Below are 12824 nucleotides of genomic sequence, written 5' to 3' on the forward strand. Positions count from 1 at the left end.
TGTTAGCAATGCACTCTAAAACTTTTATAGGCAGAACAATTCGATGTCTGGGGATTTGCTTTTTGTAGGCTGAGAGGCAGTGGCTGAAAAATGTTGATTTTTGTTGAAGCTAAATCATTTGTACATTTGGATTCATTAGACTGTTTTATTTTTGTTATGTTTCAAATTTTCCATAATAAAATGTTGAATTAAAATAAAGGGAACTAACATAAAATGTAATGACAGTTCTTCATTCTCCAATTTGTTTTGTGGGGGAAAAAATAGCAAGAGACAATATTATCTAAACCCCTCACCCACTAGGGGTGGAATTCCCAGCCTGTACACAATTCTTCTAAAATTGAAGAATTTTAGAAACTCTATGGAAACCATTTTTATTCTACAACTGACATCACGTTGCTGGCTGTCTTTTGTAAGATCTCTCGGGGAAGGTTTCTTTTGGAGTGTGTGTGTGTGTGTGTGTATTCATGCATGTGTGTTTTTTCAGCTCTCTCTCTCTCTCTCTCTCTCTCTCTCTCTCTCTATATATATATATATATATATATATATATATATATACATGACTATTTTTCTTACTTAAGAGGATGGCAATACATTTCAATAAAGACAGCAAAATGGTCCTGCTGTCTAATGCCAGCAATCTCTGTTTAAATGAACCCTCTCCTGCTCTTCCCTACAAAGCACCATCTGTACTGAGAGGTATATGTCACAGTGAAGGCTGGACAACCACACGTCACTGCAGATTTTAAGTCTTTACCGGTAGGTGGCTGACGAGCTCTGCATCCAGTGATGGCTTCACCATCTCCTTTTGGGAAGTGCCTACAAACAGGCAAAGGGAGGAGGATTGGATGAGCACCTGGAAACTCACATCCTTGCATGAAATTGGAGTATGGAGCAGAGATTCTAAAGTTCTCAACATCTTAAAAAAACTAACATCTTTTCCCCAAAATATTTCAGAAAAAAAAGAGATGAGTCCTCAATTAAAAAAAAAACAACACTATTTTCCTAACTCTTTAATTCTTTAGGGATAGCACATATGGCTACTGTTTGCTGTAAGCCATGGGCTCATATCATGAAAGGAATCACCATGTCCTACTGCTGTTAAGTCAGCCCAAATCCTAAGCCCTGCTTAGGTCCAGTAGACCCCGGGATGGGATGGTGAACACTCCACACTGGTCCTAGAACCCTGTTCCAATTCCTGCTCTCAGTTGGAACCCCACCTTACTCCTATGTTCCTTCAACATCTTGTGGCCAAGTCACAGAGTACTCTAGATTCCTAAAATGGAACTCCTCGAATTTTCACGTATACACCTTCTTCTCTGCCAGTGTTTTCTAAGTGAATCTATCCAGTTGCTCCGAGACCAGGGAGGTACAGCACACTCTCCTCCCATTCATTCCTCACGCTGAGTCATCACCAGGTCCTTGTTCACTATGCCTCCTGAATGGTACCTGGATACACCCCTTCCTCTCCCTGCCTGCTCTGGGTAGGCAGACACATTCTTCTCTCAGTTGCCACAAATTCCCTCACTCTATTTTTCTCTCTTCCTCTGGGTTTCTTCTTAGTTGTTTCTCCAACTACCCTTTCCACGCCCTAAAGGTGGCTTTTTTTTTTTCTGGATTTCCGTCTTATCCCCTCTCCTCCTTTCTCTAGGCAACCCCTTCCTTCTTGCAACTTCGAATATAATCTATGTACAGAAGATGCCCAAGTCTATCTCACACTTTGTCCTCTCTCCTTTGTTTAATCTCCACACACCCAACTGCCCGCTGGATGAACTGGATGGTGTCAGGACCCCTCTCAGAGAGAAAGCATCATCTCGCGCCTTTGTTCAGACTGCCTCATCTCTGAGAAGAGCACCAGCATCTCCCAATTGTTCAAGCCAGTAACTCGGGAGTCTGCCTTGCCCCCCACTCGCGTTCATCGCCTCTATACACTCCACCCTCAGGTCCTGTTTCTTCTGCTTTCTGAATTTGCCCATTTCTCTCCCGCTGCCCCAACCACAGTCTAGGCTCTCCTTCCGCCTCACCTCTGAGTCCATTCAGTTCTATCATTCATTCTCGACATGGCAATCGAGGTCTTTTCATGGCAATAATGATCTTTCTTATATAAAAAAAGGCTGATAGCCACAGTCACCTTAAATGCTTCCAAAGGATCTTGGTTATGGGCCCAACATGGGACTATATATATATAGACACACACACCACACACGCACACACAGATGTCTTTTTCTTTATCACATGTCTTCTTTTTTTTCCTTTCAAAATATTCACAGTGGTCCTTAAAAAAAAGCCAAATACCTGTTTAAAGATCTTGCATAATCTAGATGCCACTCAAGATTGCTGCCACTGCATCTAATATGTTTTCCCTAACATTTACCTTCTCCAGCCCCCTGGAATACCTCAGTTTTCAGAATACATTTCCTTCTCAGAATGCCAAACCTCTGCACATGTTTTGTCTCCGCCTGAAATATCTTTTTTTCCTTTTAAAACCGTTTTATTGAGGCATGATTGATATTGAAAAGCTGTACCTATTTAATGTAAACTACTTGATGAGTTTGGAAATAAGCATAGCCCTGGGAAACCATCATGTCAATGTGTGTGTGCGCTCAGTGGTTCAGTCGTGTCTGACTCTTTGCGACCCCACGGACTGTAGCCCACCAGGCTTCTCTGTCCATGGGGATTCTCCAGGCAACAGAACCGGAGTGGATTGGCATGCCTTCCTCCAGGGGATCTTCCAGATCCAGGGATCAAACCCACATCTCTTGAGTCTCTTGCATTGCCAGGCGGGTTCTTCACCACTCTGCCACCTGGGGATATCACCACAATCTATGCTATCAACATACATATCATTTCCAAACATTTCTTCCTGCATTCTTTATTATTACTGTACACCTTAAGTGTACACAGTGATGTATGTCAATTACATCTCAATAAATAAACAAACACTTTGTGAAAAGAACACAACATAAAATCTACCCTCAGCAAAATTTTAAGTACACAATGCATTATTAACTACAGGTACTATGTTATACAATAAATCTCTAGAACTTAATAATCTCATATAACTAAAATTGTCTGGAATATTCTTATTCCTACACTCCATTCCCACACCTTTTTGACCTATCTAAATTCAACACATTTTCAAGTCTTCAACCTCATTTCCCTAAGGAGGAGTTTCCCAACTGCCTAGAGTAGGTTATATTCTTTTGCTATCTTCTTCTTATTTTCCTCTTGCCCTATCTTTTCACACCTATTACAGTGGTTATTATTTGCTAAATGAATGATTTTTCTGCCTGACCATAAATTTTATGGCAATAGAAGCTATGTATGTCTACTGTGGTCTTCCTAGTTCAGTGTCTGTTACAGCAGAGAAGGCTCTCAACATGCCTCCCGATTATATCCAAAAGCATTCAGTTGAACTGCTGGTCACCTGGAATATTAATGTATGGATCCAGATTAAGGACTAGTCTGTGAAACCCCAAAGTTGATCCTATCTAGACAAGACCAAGAACTTTTGCTCTGAGTTTTATCATGGGTATACTCTAACCTTACATTGTGAAGATATTCCCATAGTCAGAGATGACCATCAACAGCAGAGAAAGGAGGACCAAAGACTCATGCAGTCTAAGGACAAGGCAAATGGGACTGAACTGGTGGTCTGCTTTCAGGAGTGACCATTATCCAACTACAATATCCAATAGATAGAGCAGACTTAAGCCCAAGAGATCCCAGTGGAAGACAAAGGTCAGAGGAGGCTTCTGGACGTGGGGGATTCTGATGTCAGGGGTCTCAGAGCAGGCAGGGAGAATCTTCTGTGGTTAAAATGGATGCTGGATGATAAGTCCCAAAGCCCGTGGACAGAGGAGTGCCTGGGGTGGGGATCAGAGCATCCATCAACAGGGCTGGTCAGAGCCGTTTCATGTCTTCTACTTGAGCTGAGATATTCATCTCCACTCTCAGACACTGGTACTCGTGATACCTGAACTTTCAGAGTCAGACCAGGACTGTTTATACCATCTGCCCCCTGATTATCAAATCTACTGCTGAAGGTATCCCCGTTGGCACGGGGCCTCAGAGAGCCTGAGCCTGTGGGCTATCCTGCAGGTCTTTAGTGCCGTCAGCTCAAGTGCACCGGGCTGGGCAAGATGGCAGAGACGCCAACCTTGGGCCCACTTGGGTCCTAAGAATGGCATCCCAACTCCTCAGGAAAATGGGGGTCTGGGGGTATCGTGAACTATGCCACAAGCAGTTGTGGCACCAAGCTCTAACTCTGCATTTTAAGAACATCATTCTCACCTGGTATAAAATAAAATACACACATTCATTGTACCGCATTCACTGCATGTGTGTGTGTGTGTGTGTGTGTGTGTGTGTTAGTTGCTCAGTTGTGTCTGACTCTCTGCAACCCCATGGACTGTAGCCCGCAGGCTCCTCTGTCCATGGAATTCTCCAGGCACGAACACTGGAGTGGGTAGCCATTCCCTTCCCCAGGGCCACTCACCAGGACATGAGTCTGAATCCTTTACGCGGGACTGCTGTGGCGCCTCCTGCAAAAGCTGCGCCAGGAGGAAGGTCCTGGGGGCCGGGCTGGGCCAGGTAAGAAGGGTTATCATGCCTGTGTCCTCCTCTCTCACCCACCACCCTCTTGCTGACTTCACCTCCATCACAGGTCGCTGGTCTCAAAAATATTTTCAACAACAATGAGCACACATAGGAATTCTGCCTTTTACTCAGTCCTTGAGATTCCTGACGAGTTAAGGCTTTTCCTGATGGCTGGAGGACCTGACAGCATTTCTATTGCCTTTCTTTCAGGTTCATGCAGGCAGGACTCAGTAATGGTGTGTGTCAGTCGTTCTTTTACATGAGGGTTCAGAATAAGACAGTGCCTTTTCATCCCCAAGAAGATGGATATATTGGAGAAACCTGAGGCCATCTGACACTATTTAAAAGTAATCTATTTGGTCTTTTCTCCTTGAATTTTTTCCCTCTTACCATTTAGACATGTTACCATAATATACATCGTTAAAATTGCTGATTAATGTTACTCAGAACACGAGGAAACCTTTCAATTTTTTATCTCATTTATTTTCTCAGTCCTAGAAAGCACTGCCCCCCCCCCCCCACTGTATCGATTATTTTGGTCACAGGAAAGCTTGCCTTTCATCCAAGCAAGAGCCCTAGAGTAAACCCTGCTGTTTTCCCCCCTCTCCCGAACCACAGTAAGGTTTTCAGTTCTTCCTACTCTTTAATTACTGAGGATGGAATTAAAAGGTAATGAAAAATGTCAGAGAATAGTTTGATCGCCAATGGACCTATTTCTTAGTCAAAGAAATCACAAAGAAAAGGTAAGTGTTCTCAAATTAAAATTTCCTCGCATAGCTAAAGCATATGATTTTATGTCATTTCTTGCAGGTTATTATAGGTTAATCTGTATAAATGTATGTGTGTACACTTTATACAATTTTACATATGTATATATGAGTGTATATATTACATAAAGCTCTGATTTATCTCAGGCAGCAGGGATGGCTAATGTATTTTTCAAGAGAGGGGGTCTTGAAGAATGTGGACTCTTGCCTGGGCTCCTTTCTGAGAATAGATACGAATGTGCCAGGAAGTTGGCTAAGCTGAGGGCTTCCCTGGTGGCTCAAACGGTAAAGAATCTACGTGCAATACAGGAGACCCAGGCTCAATCCCTGAGACAGGAAGATCCTGTTGAGGACCTTCCTTTTGGTGCAACTTCTGCAGGAGGCTCCACAGCAGTCCTGGGTAAAGGATTCAGACTCATATCATGGTGAATGACCCCGGGGAAGGGAATGGCTACCCACTCCAGTATTCTTGCCTGGAGAATTCCACGGACAGAGGAGCCTGGTGGGCTATAGTCCACGAGGTTGCAGAGAGTCAGACACAACTGAACACCTAATACACACATACACACGATGAATGGTGTACAATGAATGTGTGTGTTTTATCTTACATCGGGTAACAGTGATTTCTTAAAATGAGCATGGAAAGTAAAGAATCTACTTGCAATACAGGAGACCCAGGCTCAATCCCTGGGATGGGAAGATCCCAGTGGAGGAGGAAATGGCTACCCGCTCCAGTATTCCTGCCTGGAGAATCCCATGGATGCAGGAGCCAGGTGGGCTATGGTCAGTAGGGCTGCAAAAGGTTAGACACAACTGAAGCGATTTAGCAGGCATGCACTGCTTGCATTACCACCTGAACCACCACTCCCAACACCATCCATGTAAAGACTGTTTTCCACAAAGCCAGTCCCTGGTGTGATAAAGATTGGGGACCTCTGGGCTATGGGAAACAAGCGCATCAATTCAGTTCAGTCGCTCAGTTGGGTCTGACTCTTTGCAACCCCATGAATCGCAGCATGCCAGGCCTCCCTGTCCATCACAAACTCCCGGAGTTTATTCAAACTCATGCCCATTGAGTCGGTGATGCCATCCAGCCATCTCATCCTCTGTCGTCCCCTTCTCCTCCTGCCCCCAATCCCTCCCAGCATCAGGGTCTTTTCCAATGAGTCAGCTCTTCACATGAGGTGGCCAAAGTATTGGACTTTCAGCTTCAGCATCATTCCTTCCCATGAACACCCAGGACTTATCTCCTTCAGGATGGACTGGTTGGATCTCCTTGCAGTGCAAGGGACTCTCTAGAGTCTTCTCCAACAGTTCAAAAGCATCAATTTTTCGGCGCTCAGCTTCCTTCACAGTCCAACTCTCACATCCATACATGCCATTGGAAAAACCATAGCCTTGACCAGACAGACCTTTGTTGGCAAAGTAATGTCTCTGCTTTTTAATATGCTATCTAGGTTGGTCATAACTTTCCTTCCAAGGAGTAAGCGTCTTTTAATTTCATGGCTGCAGTCACCATCTGCAGTGATTTTGGAGCACAAAAAAATAAAGTCAGACACTGTTTCCACTGTTTCCCCATCTATTTCCCATGAGGTGATGGGACCAGATGCCATGATCTTAGTTTTCTGAATGCTGAGCTTTAAGCCAACTTTTTCACTCTCCTCTTTTACTGTCATCAAGAGGCTTTTTAGTTCCTCTTCTTTTTGCCATAAGGGTGGTGTCATCTGCATATCTGAGGTTATTGATATTGATATCTTGATTCCAGCTTGTGCTTCTTCCAGCCCAGCATTTCTCATGATGTACTCTGCATATAAGTTAAATAAGCAGGGTGACAATACACAGCCTTGACGTACTTCTTTTCCTATTTGGAACTAGTCTGTTGTTCCACGTCCAGTTCTAACTGTTGCTTCCTGAACTGCATACAGGTTTCTCAAGAGGCAGGTCAGGTGGTCTGGTATTCCCATCTCCTTCAGAATTTTCCACAGTTTATTGTGATCCACACAGTCGAAGGCTTTGACGTAGTCAATAAAGCAGAAATAGCTAAGCGCATAAACATTCCCAAATCTCCAGCGTGGATGCTGAAGGTGCCTGGAATAAGAGCCTGGTGATTGTACATTAGGGGAGGATCCGGGCTCCTCCATCCGACGCCTTCACAAAGACGTCTGGAGAGCAGCCCGGTGCTGAGAAGACCAGTAGAAGACAAGCCAGTGAGCAGGCTCTGGAACCCATCACTCCAGCCTGTCCCCTGGAGGTGCGGCGCGGAACTCACGGGCGCCCTCAGCTGGTGGCGAGGGGCGGTGCTGTACTCGGTGGCGCTGCCGCAGGGCGAAACTGACAGGCTCCGCCCCTCCTGCAGGGATAGGGCAGCCACGCAGGGCTGTCATCACCGCCACCACCATGGAGCCCGGCAGAGCCTCACACCCAGACCTTTGCGGAGTCCAGGTCGATGCACAGAAAATACCTTCACGCGTGGGGAGGCCAACATCTGAGCGCCTTAGCAGTGGGCCTGATGTTTCCACCTGTTTTCCACAGAGCACAGCCTGCTGTGGCAATCAAATCTGGGGGTCCCTCCTGTCCCCATAACCCCTCCACCTGTGCCCCTGCCTCCGTGAGGACAGTGCTCCATCCATCATCCTGTTCTCCCCTCTGCTGGTGTCGTCTTACCCCCACAGGCTTCCTTCTCACACCATTAGACATTCAAATCCCTCTTAATAAAATATTAAAAATTTTTAAAATCAACAATTTATCAAATTGTCATAAATTTTAATTTTATAAACATTATATATAAATAAACACATGATTTTATAAACTATCATAAAATTTTGAAACATTTAAGAAAGCTTAACCGTCTCAATGCAGGGCTTCCTTCAGCTCCTTCCTTTCACAAGGAAGTACCTGGGTAAGTTATCATCTTCCATTTAACCACTGGGCTTGTCTCCACAATGTCTCACTGCTTCTACGAATGCTGGGTCCCTTTAGAAGCTCAGTCAGTCATGAATCTAACAGATACCTATTGAGCCATGTGTGAAGCATGGTTCTATGTGCCTGGGATGCAAAGGTGAGCACCATGAAGTTCTGTGCCCCGTAAAGCTTGCAATCTGGCTAGTAAAGTTAGAGAAATACAATATACATAATAAAAAAGTCATAATTCCCTGGCATGCTAGAAGCAGATGAGAGCTAAGGAAGATGGTAGAATGAGGAGATGAGACCAGGGTAGAAACTGAAGTCAGAGGCCAAGTTCAACATTCTGGGTCCAGATCTTTTCCATCAATTAAATTCCAAATGGATTAATTGCCGAGTACACTAGTTGCGATCACATATCCATGGGATTTTTAATTGCTGGGCTTTCAAAGAAATTCTATGTAAATTCCACTTAGGAAAGAACCCAGCCTGGAACCGAAAATACAGGAAGAGTCTGCAGTCTCCAAAAGGGAGTGACTTGAGGGTGCAGGGAAGGTCCCCACCATCCCCATTGCTCCTGCATCCTGGACGCTCATTTCATCATAAGAACACGAAGTCTTTCACTCCATGAAGGGGGGTGTAAGTGTAGATGAGGGGCTGGCGGGGTATCTTAAAGGTTCTGAGCAATTAGGGATAACGAGTGAAATCTGACACGGAGAACAGGCTTCGATTGTGGGAAGGGGTTCTGTGCTGGGTACCTGCCTGGCAGTACAAAAAGGAGATTCCAGCAGCGGAAGGAGGAAGAAATTCAATAAACTTAAACTTTACAATTGTGTCCGAGTCGTTTCCAACAAGCTTACTTCCCAGGTATGCAAAAGTTCAGGACAGGGGCCAGTGAGGGCCCAGCAACCCTAAATGGGCACCCCCAGGAGCCCCCTCTTTGTGGTATGCAGGAAGACACACCAGTTAAGTGGTGACCAGGTCCTAAAGGAGTCCCCTCACCCAAACCTTCACTGAGGTCCATTTATCTTAACTCTAACACAAAGAGGTTGGAATGCATCAATATGCCCAACTTTTTTTTTTTTTTGACAGTGAAAATCATTTTTCAAACAGAATTTTAAACAAAACCTGGCTGAATCGATGGAGCTGATCTGAATGTAGGGCCAGCAAGAGCCCCTTCTGCAATCTTCTTCCTCTTCCCTCTTCCCCATCAGCCTCCTTAGAAACCTTTCTAAGAAACAGGAGAGTCCCACAGAACACGATCCTTCTCTCCTCTGGCATCTTATGGTTATTTTATGTACATGAACTGTCCAAATATGTAGGCTGGAAATTCTAATTTAAGGAGATGATTTAATTTTAAGAAAGATTTAAGGAGAGAATGAAACTGGATGGGAGTAGGAACCATATTCTCTAGCTAATTAATGTCTAATTTGGATCACCCAGGCATGGCCAAATTGTTCAACTTCTTGAAGCGGGTAAAGCTCAGATCTCTCCTGTCTAAGGGGGGGTGGGTACCAATCCTGCTGGAACATCTTTAGGAACAGAAGTGGGGTGAACCATTCTGTCATTCACCCAGCTAAGGAAGCTTTAAACACACATCAAAAATTACCAGGTAGTTCGGCTCACAAACATAAATGGACCAAGAAGAAAGGACACCATGTCACAGACCTTGATTCCAAGTTCGATATTTTCTCCTCCATACACATCCATCCCGGGGTCCAGAAGACCGATTTCACCAAAGAACTTCCTGTTGACCACAAACGAGCAGCCGATCATGGCTGGTGTCCTGCAGGAGAGAAAGAGAGAGAAATGATAGTCACGTGATACATAGAAAATGGAATATTATTCTGCCACGAGAAAAGGAAATCCTTTTCTCCAATTTGCAACAACACTTCTGGGCCTTGAGGGCATTATGTTGAGTGGAATAAGTCAGACAAATACTGTAGATCTCACTTATATGTGGAATCTAAATAAGTCAAACTCATACAATGTACTCAGAGTGCTTACCAGGGGCTGGGGGCAGGGTGGAGGAATTGGGGGATATTGGCCAAAGGGTCTACACTTGCAGTGAGAAGATAAACAAGTTCCAGGGTTCTCATGCATAGCATTGTAATTATTATTAAGAATAGTGTACTATGTACTTCAAAGTTGCTAAGAGTAGATACTAAATATTCTCACCATAAAAAAAAAAAAAAGAAATGATAAGTATGTGACCTGTTAGAGAGCTGGACCATAAAGGTGTCTGAGCACCGAAGAATTGATGCTTTTCAATTGTGGTGCTAGAGAAGATTCCTGAGACTCCCTTGGACAGCAAGAAGATCAAGCTAGTCAATCTGAAAGGAAATCAACCCTGAATATTCATTGGAAGCACTGATACTGAAGCTGAAGCTCCAATACTTTGGCCACTTAATGTGAAGAGCCAGTTCATTGGAAAAGACCCTGATGCTGGGCAAGACTGAGGGCAAAGGAGAAGGAGGTGGTGGAGGATGAGATGACTGGATGGCAACACCAATTCAATAGACATGAGTTTGAGCAAACTCTGGGAGATAGTGAAGGACAGGGAAGCCTGGTGTGCTGCAGACCACGGGGCCACCAAGAGTCGGACGTGACTTAGCGACTAAACAACAGAGGCATTAACTAATGCTATGGTGGTTACCTTATTGCAAGACCCAGAATTAAACACTTGGATGAGCTATCTTCAGGGCAGGGGAAGCGGAACTCTCGCCTCCATCATTCTAGATACCATGCCTCTATTAATATAGCTGAAAATCCCATGAGCATTTAAGGTAACCCCATTGTATGACCGAATTCAGCTTACAGTCAGCTTCAGAGCTGTGGCTTAAGATCCTGAAGTTAGACAAAAGGGCCCTTCATTTAACTAACATGTAACAACCAAGTTACGTCACCTTTCTGAGTCTCAGTTTCCTTCTCTGTAAAACAGGAATTATGGGGTAGGTATCCCATGAGGCCATCGAGTGAGTGAGTAAATGAGTGAAAGTCGCTCAATCGTGTCCGAACTCTTATGACAATCAAATGAGATAAAATACGTTAAGGATTTTGAATAATGCATGTGCTTACTCTATCACTTAACTCTCTAAGTCTGTTTTAGAAAGTGTATCTACTTTAAACTTGCACCACCTTATCCAATTGTATCTCACTTGAAGGAGGAGGAGGAGGAGAAGGGGAAGGAGGGGAAGGAAGGAGAGAAGGAGGGGAGGAGGGAGAAGGGAAGAGGGACAGGAAAAAGAGGGTGAGGAGGGGGAGGAAGAAGAAATAGAAGCAGGCAGCCTCCTTCAAGGCATTTTACTGGTGCTGTAGGGGACAGACAAACATCCTCCATTCAAACAACTAAGTTATTATTATTACTGTTATTATGGCTGCCATTTATTGAGTGATTACTGTCTCCAGCATGAGCGCAAAGCACATTTCACGCACTGTCTCATTTAAAAACCCCCACGGTTGTGTGAAAGGGGGAGGACCTCTCCTGCTGAAGCCCGCGGAGAACTAGCGACCCAGCATGAATCATAGAGCAGAGGCCAGGACCATTCGCCTCTCAAAGCCCTTCATTTCAGTCTTTCTGCCTCACTGCATTCCTCAGAAATGGCTTCATGAAAAAGCCAGTCTGCCAAAGGCCAGAAATGCTGGTGAGATGCTTTCCTAGGCGATAGAGACGTCTCATATCGGAAGCCCCATGAAAGTCCACTGGGACTTCTAGGAAGCTGTTAGGTGGGATTCTCCTGAACTGAACTAGAGATCTCAACAATAGATCTTTATCTGCTCCTTCAGATCTCGAGCTTGACTTTAAGGTCCAGATTTCTGACTTCATGGGATACTTCTTGGTACCCATGTGGTGCAGCAGCAGTGGTGTCAATGGGAAGACCAGTGTTGAGAGTTGAAGGGACCAAGTTTGATGAATGCGGGTGCTGCCATGGAAACTGAACTTGCGTGAAGTGAATGGAGCCTCTGGATCCCAGTGAAGTCTCTGCAGAGCATCGCTGTGAAAAGACATGCAATGAGACCAGTGCAGAGAGAGCAGGAGCTCAGTAACAGTGCTCTTTCGTCCTCCGTGTTTTCCCAGGAATCTCACACCAAGCACGTCTATAGACACAGGATATCGCCCTCTTTCGGGGCACTAGCTACCCCAGAACAGCAACGGCTTCACTTTAACTGTCAAGCATTCCCTGCAGCCCTTGGCCCCTTTCAGAGAAGCAGCTGACCCCTCTTCTGGAAAAGCATATGAAGTCCAGCCCCTGTCTCAGTTAACTGAACAGAAGTCAGCATGGATCCCGAATGGGGTCTATCAAATTATGTTTTTCTGAAACTTGGGATTGAGACAGTGCCAGGAGCTAGAACTGGAGGGTCTCAGCCATCTGGAGGGCTCAGGCTGCCGTTTGGGGGCAGCTCTACTGGTCCTTGTGCACACGGATGGCTGAGCAGAGGGAGGCAGATGTCCCTCGCAGGGTGAGACCAGGGGGTGCAGGGCAGGCTGGAGTCTTGGGCTGCCCACTTGCTGACTGGCCTGGCTCTGCACTCTGCCCCTGGGTGATGTGAGAGCCCCTT

At 45.1% G+C, this 12824-nt stretch overlaps 1 protein-coding gene across 1 annotated transcript in view; it reads right to left on the bottom strand.

Annotated features, from left to right (window-relative positions):
• Positions 1–12824, bottom strand: part of GALNT17 (polypeptide N-acetylgalactosaminyltransferase 17) — a 416949-nt gene that overhangs the window by 74429 nt on the left and 329696 nt on the right. Inside the window, exon 6 of the mRNA XM_065920375.1 lies at positions 9933–10050. Within this exon, the coding sequence (XP_065776447.1) occupies positions 9933–10050 (118 nt within the window). The remainder of the gene's footprint in view (positions 1–9932; positions 10051–12824) is intronic.

Source organism: Muntiacus reevesi, chromosome 2 (assembly GCF_963930625.1).
Source record: "Muntiacus reevesi chromosome 2, mMunRee1.1, whole genome shotgun sequence".
NCBI lineage: Eukaryota > Metazoa > Chordata > Mammalia > Artiodactyla > Cervidae > Muntiacus > Muntiacus reevesi.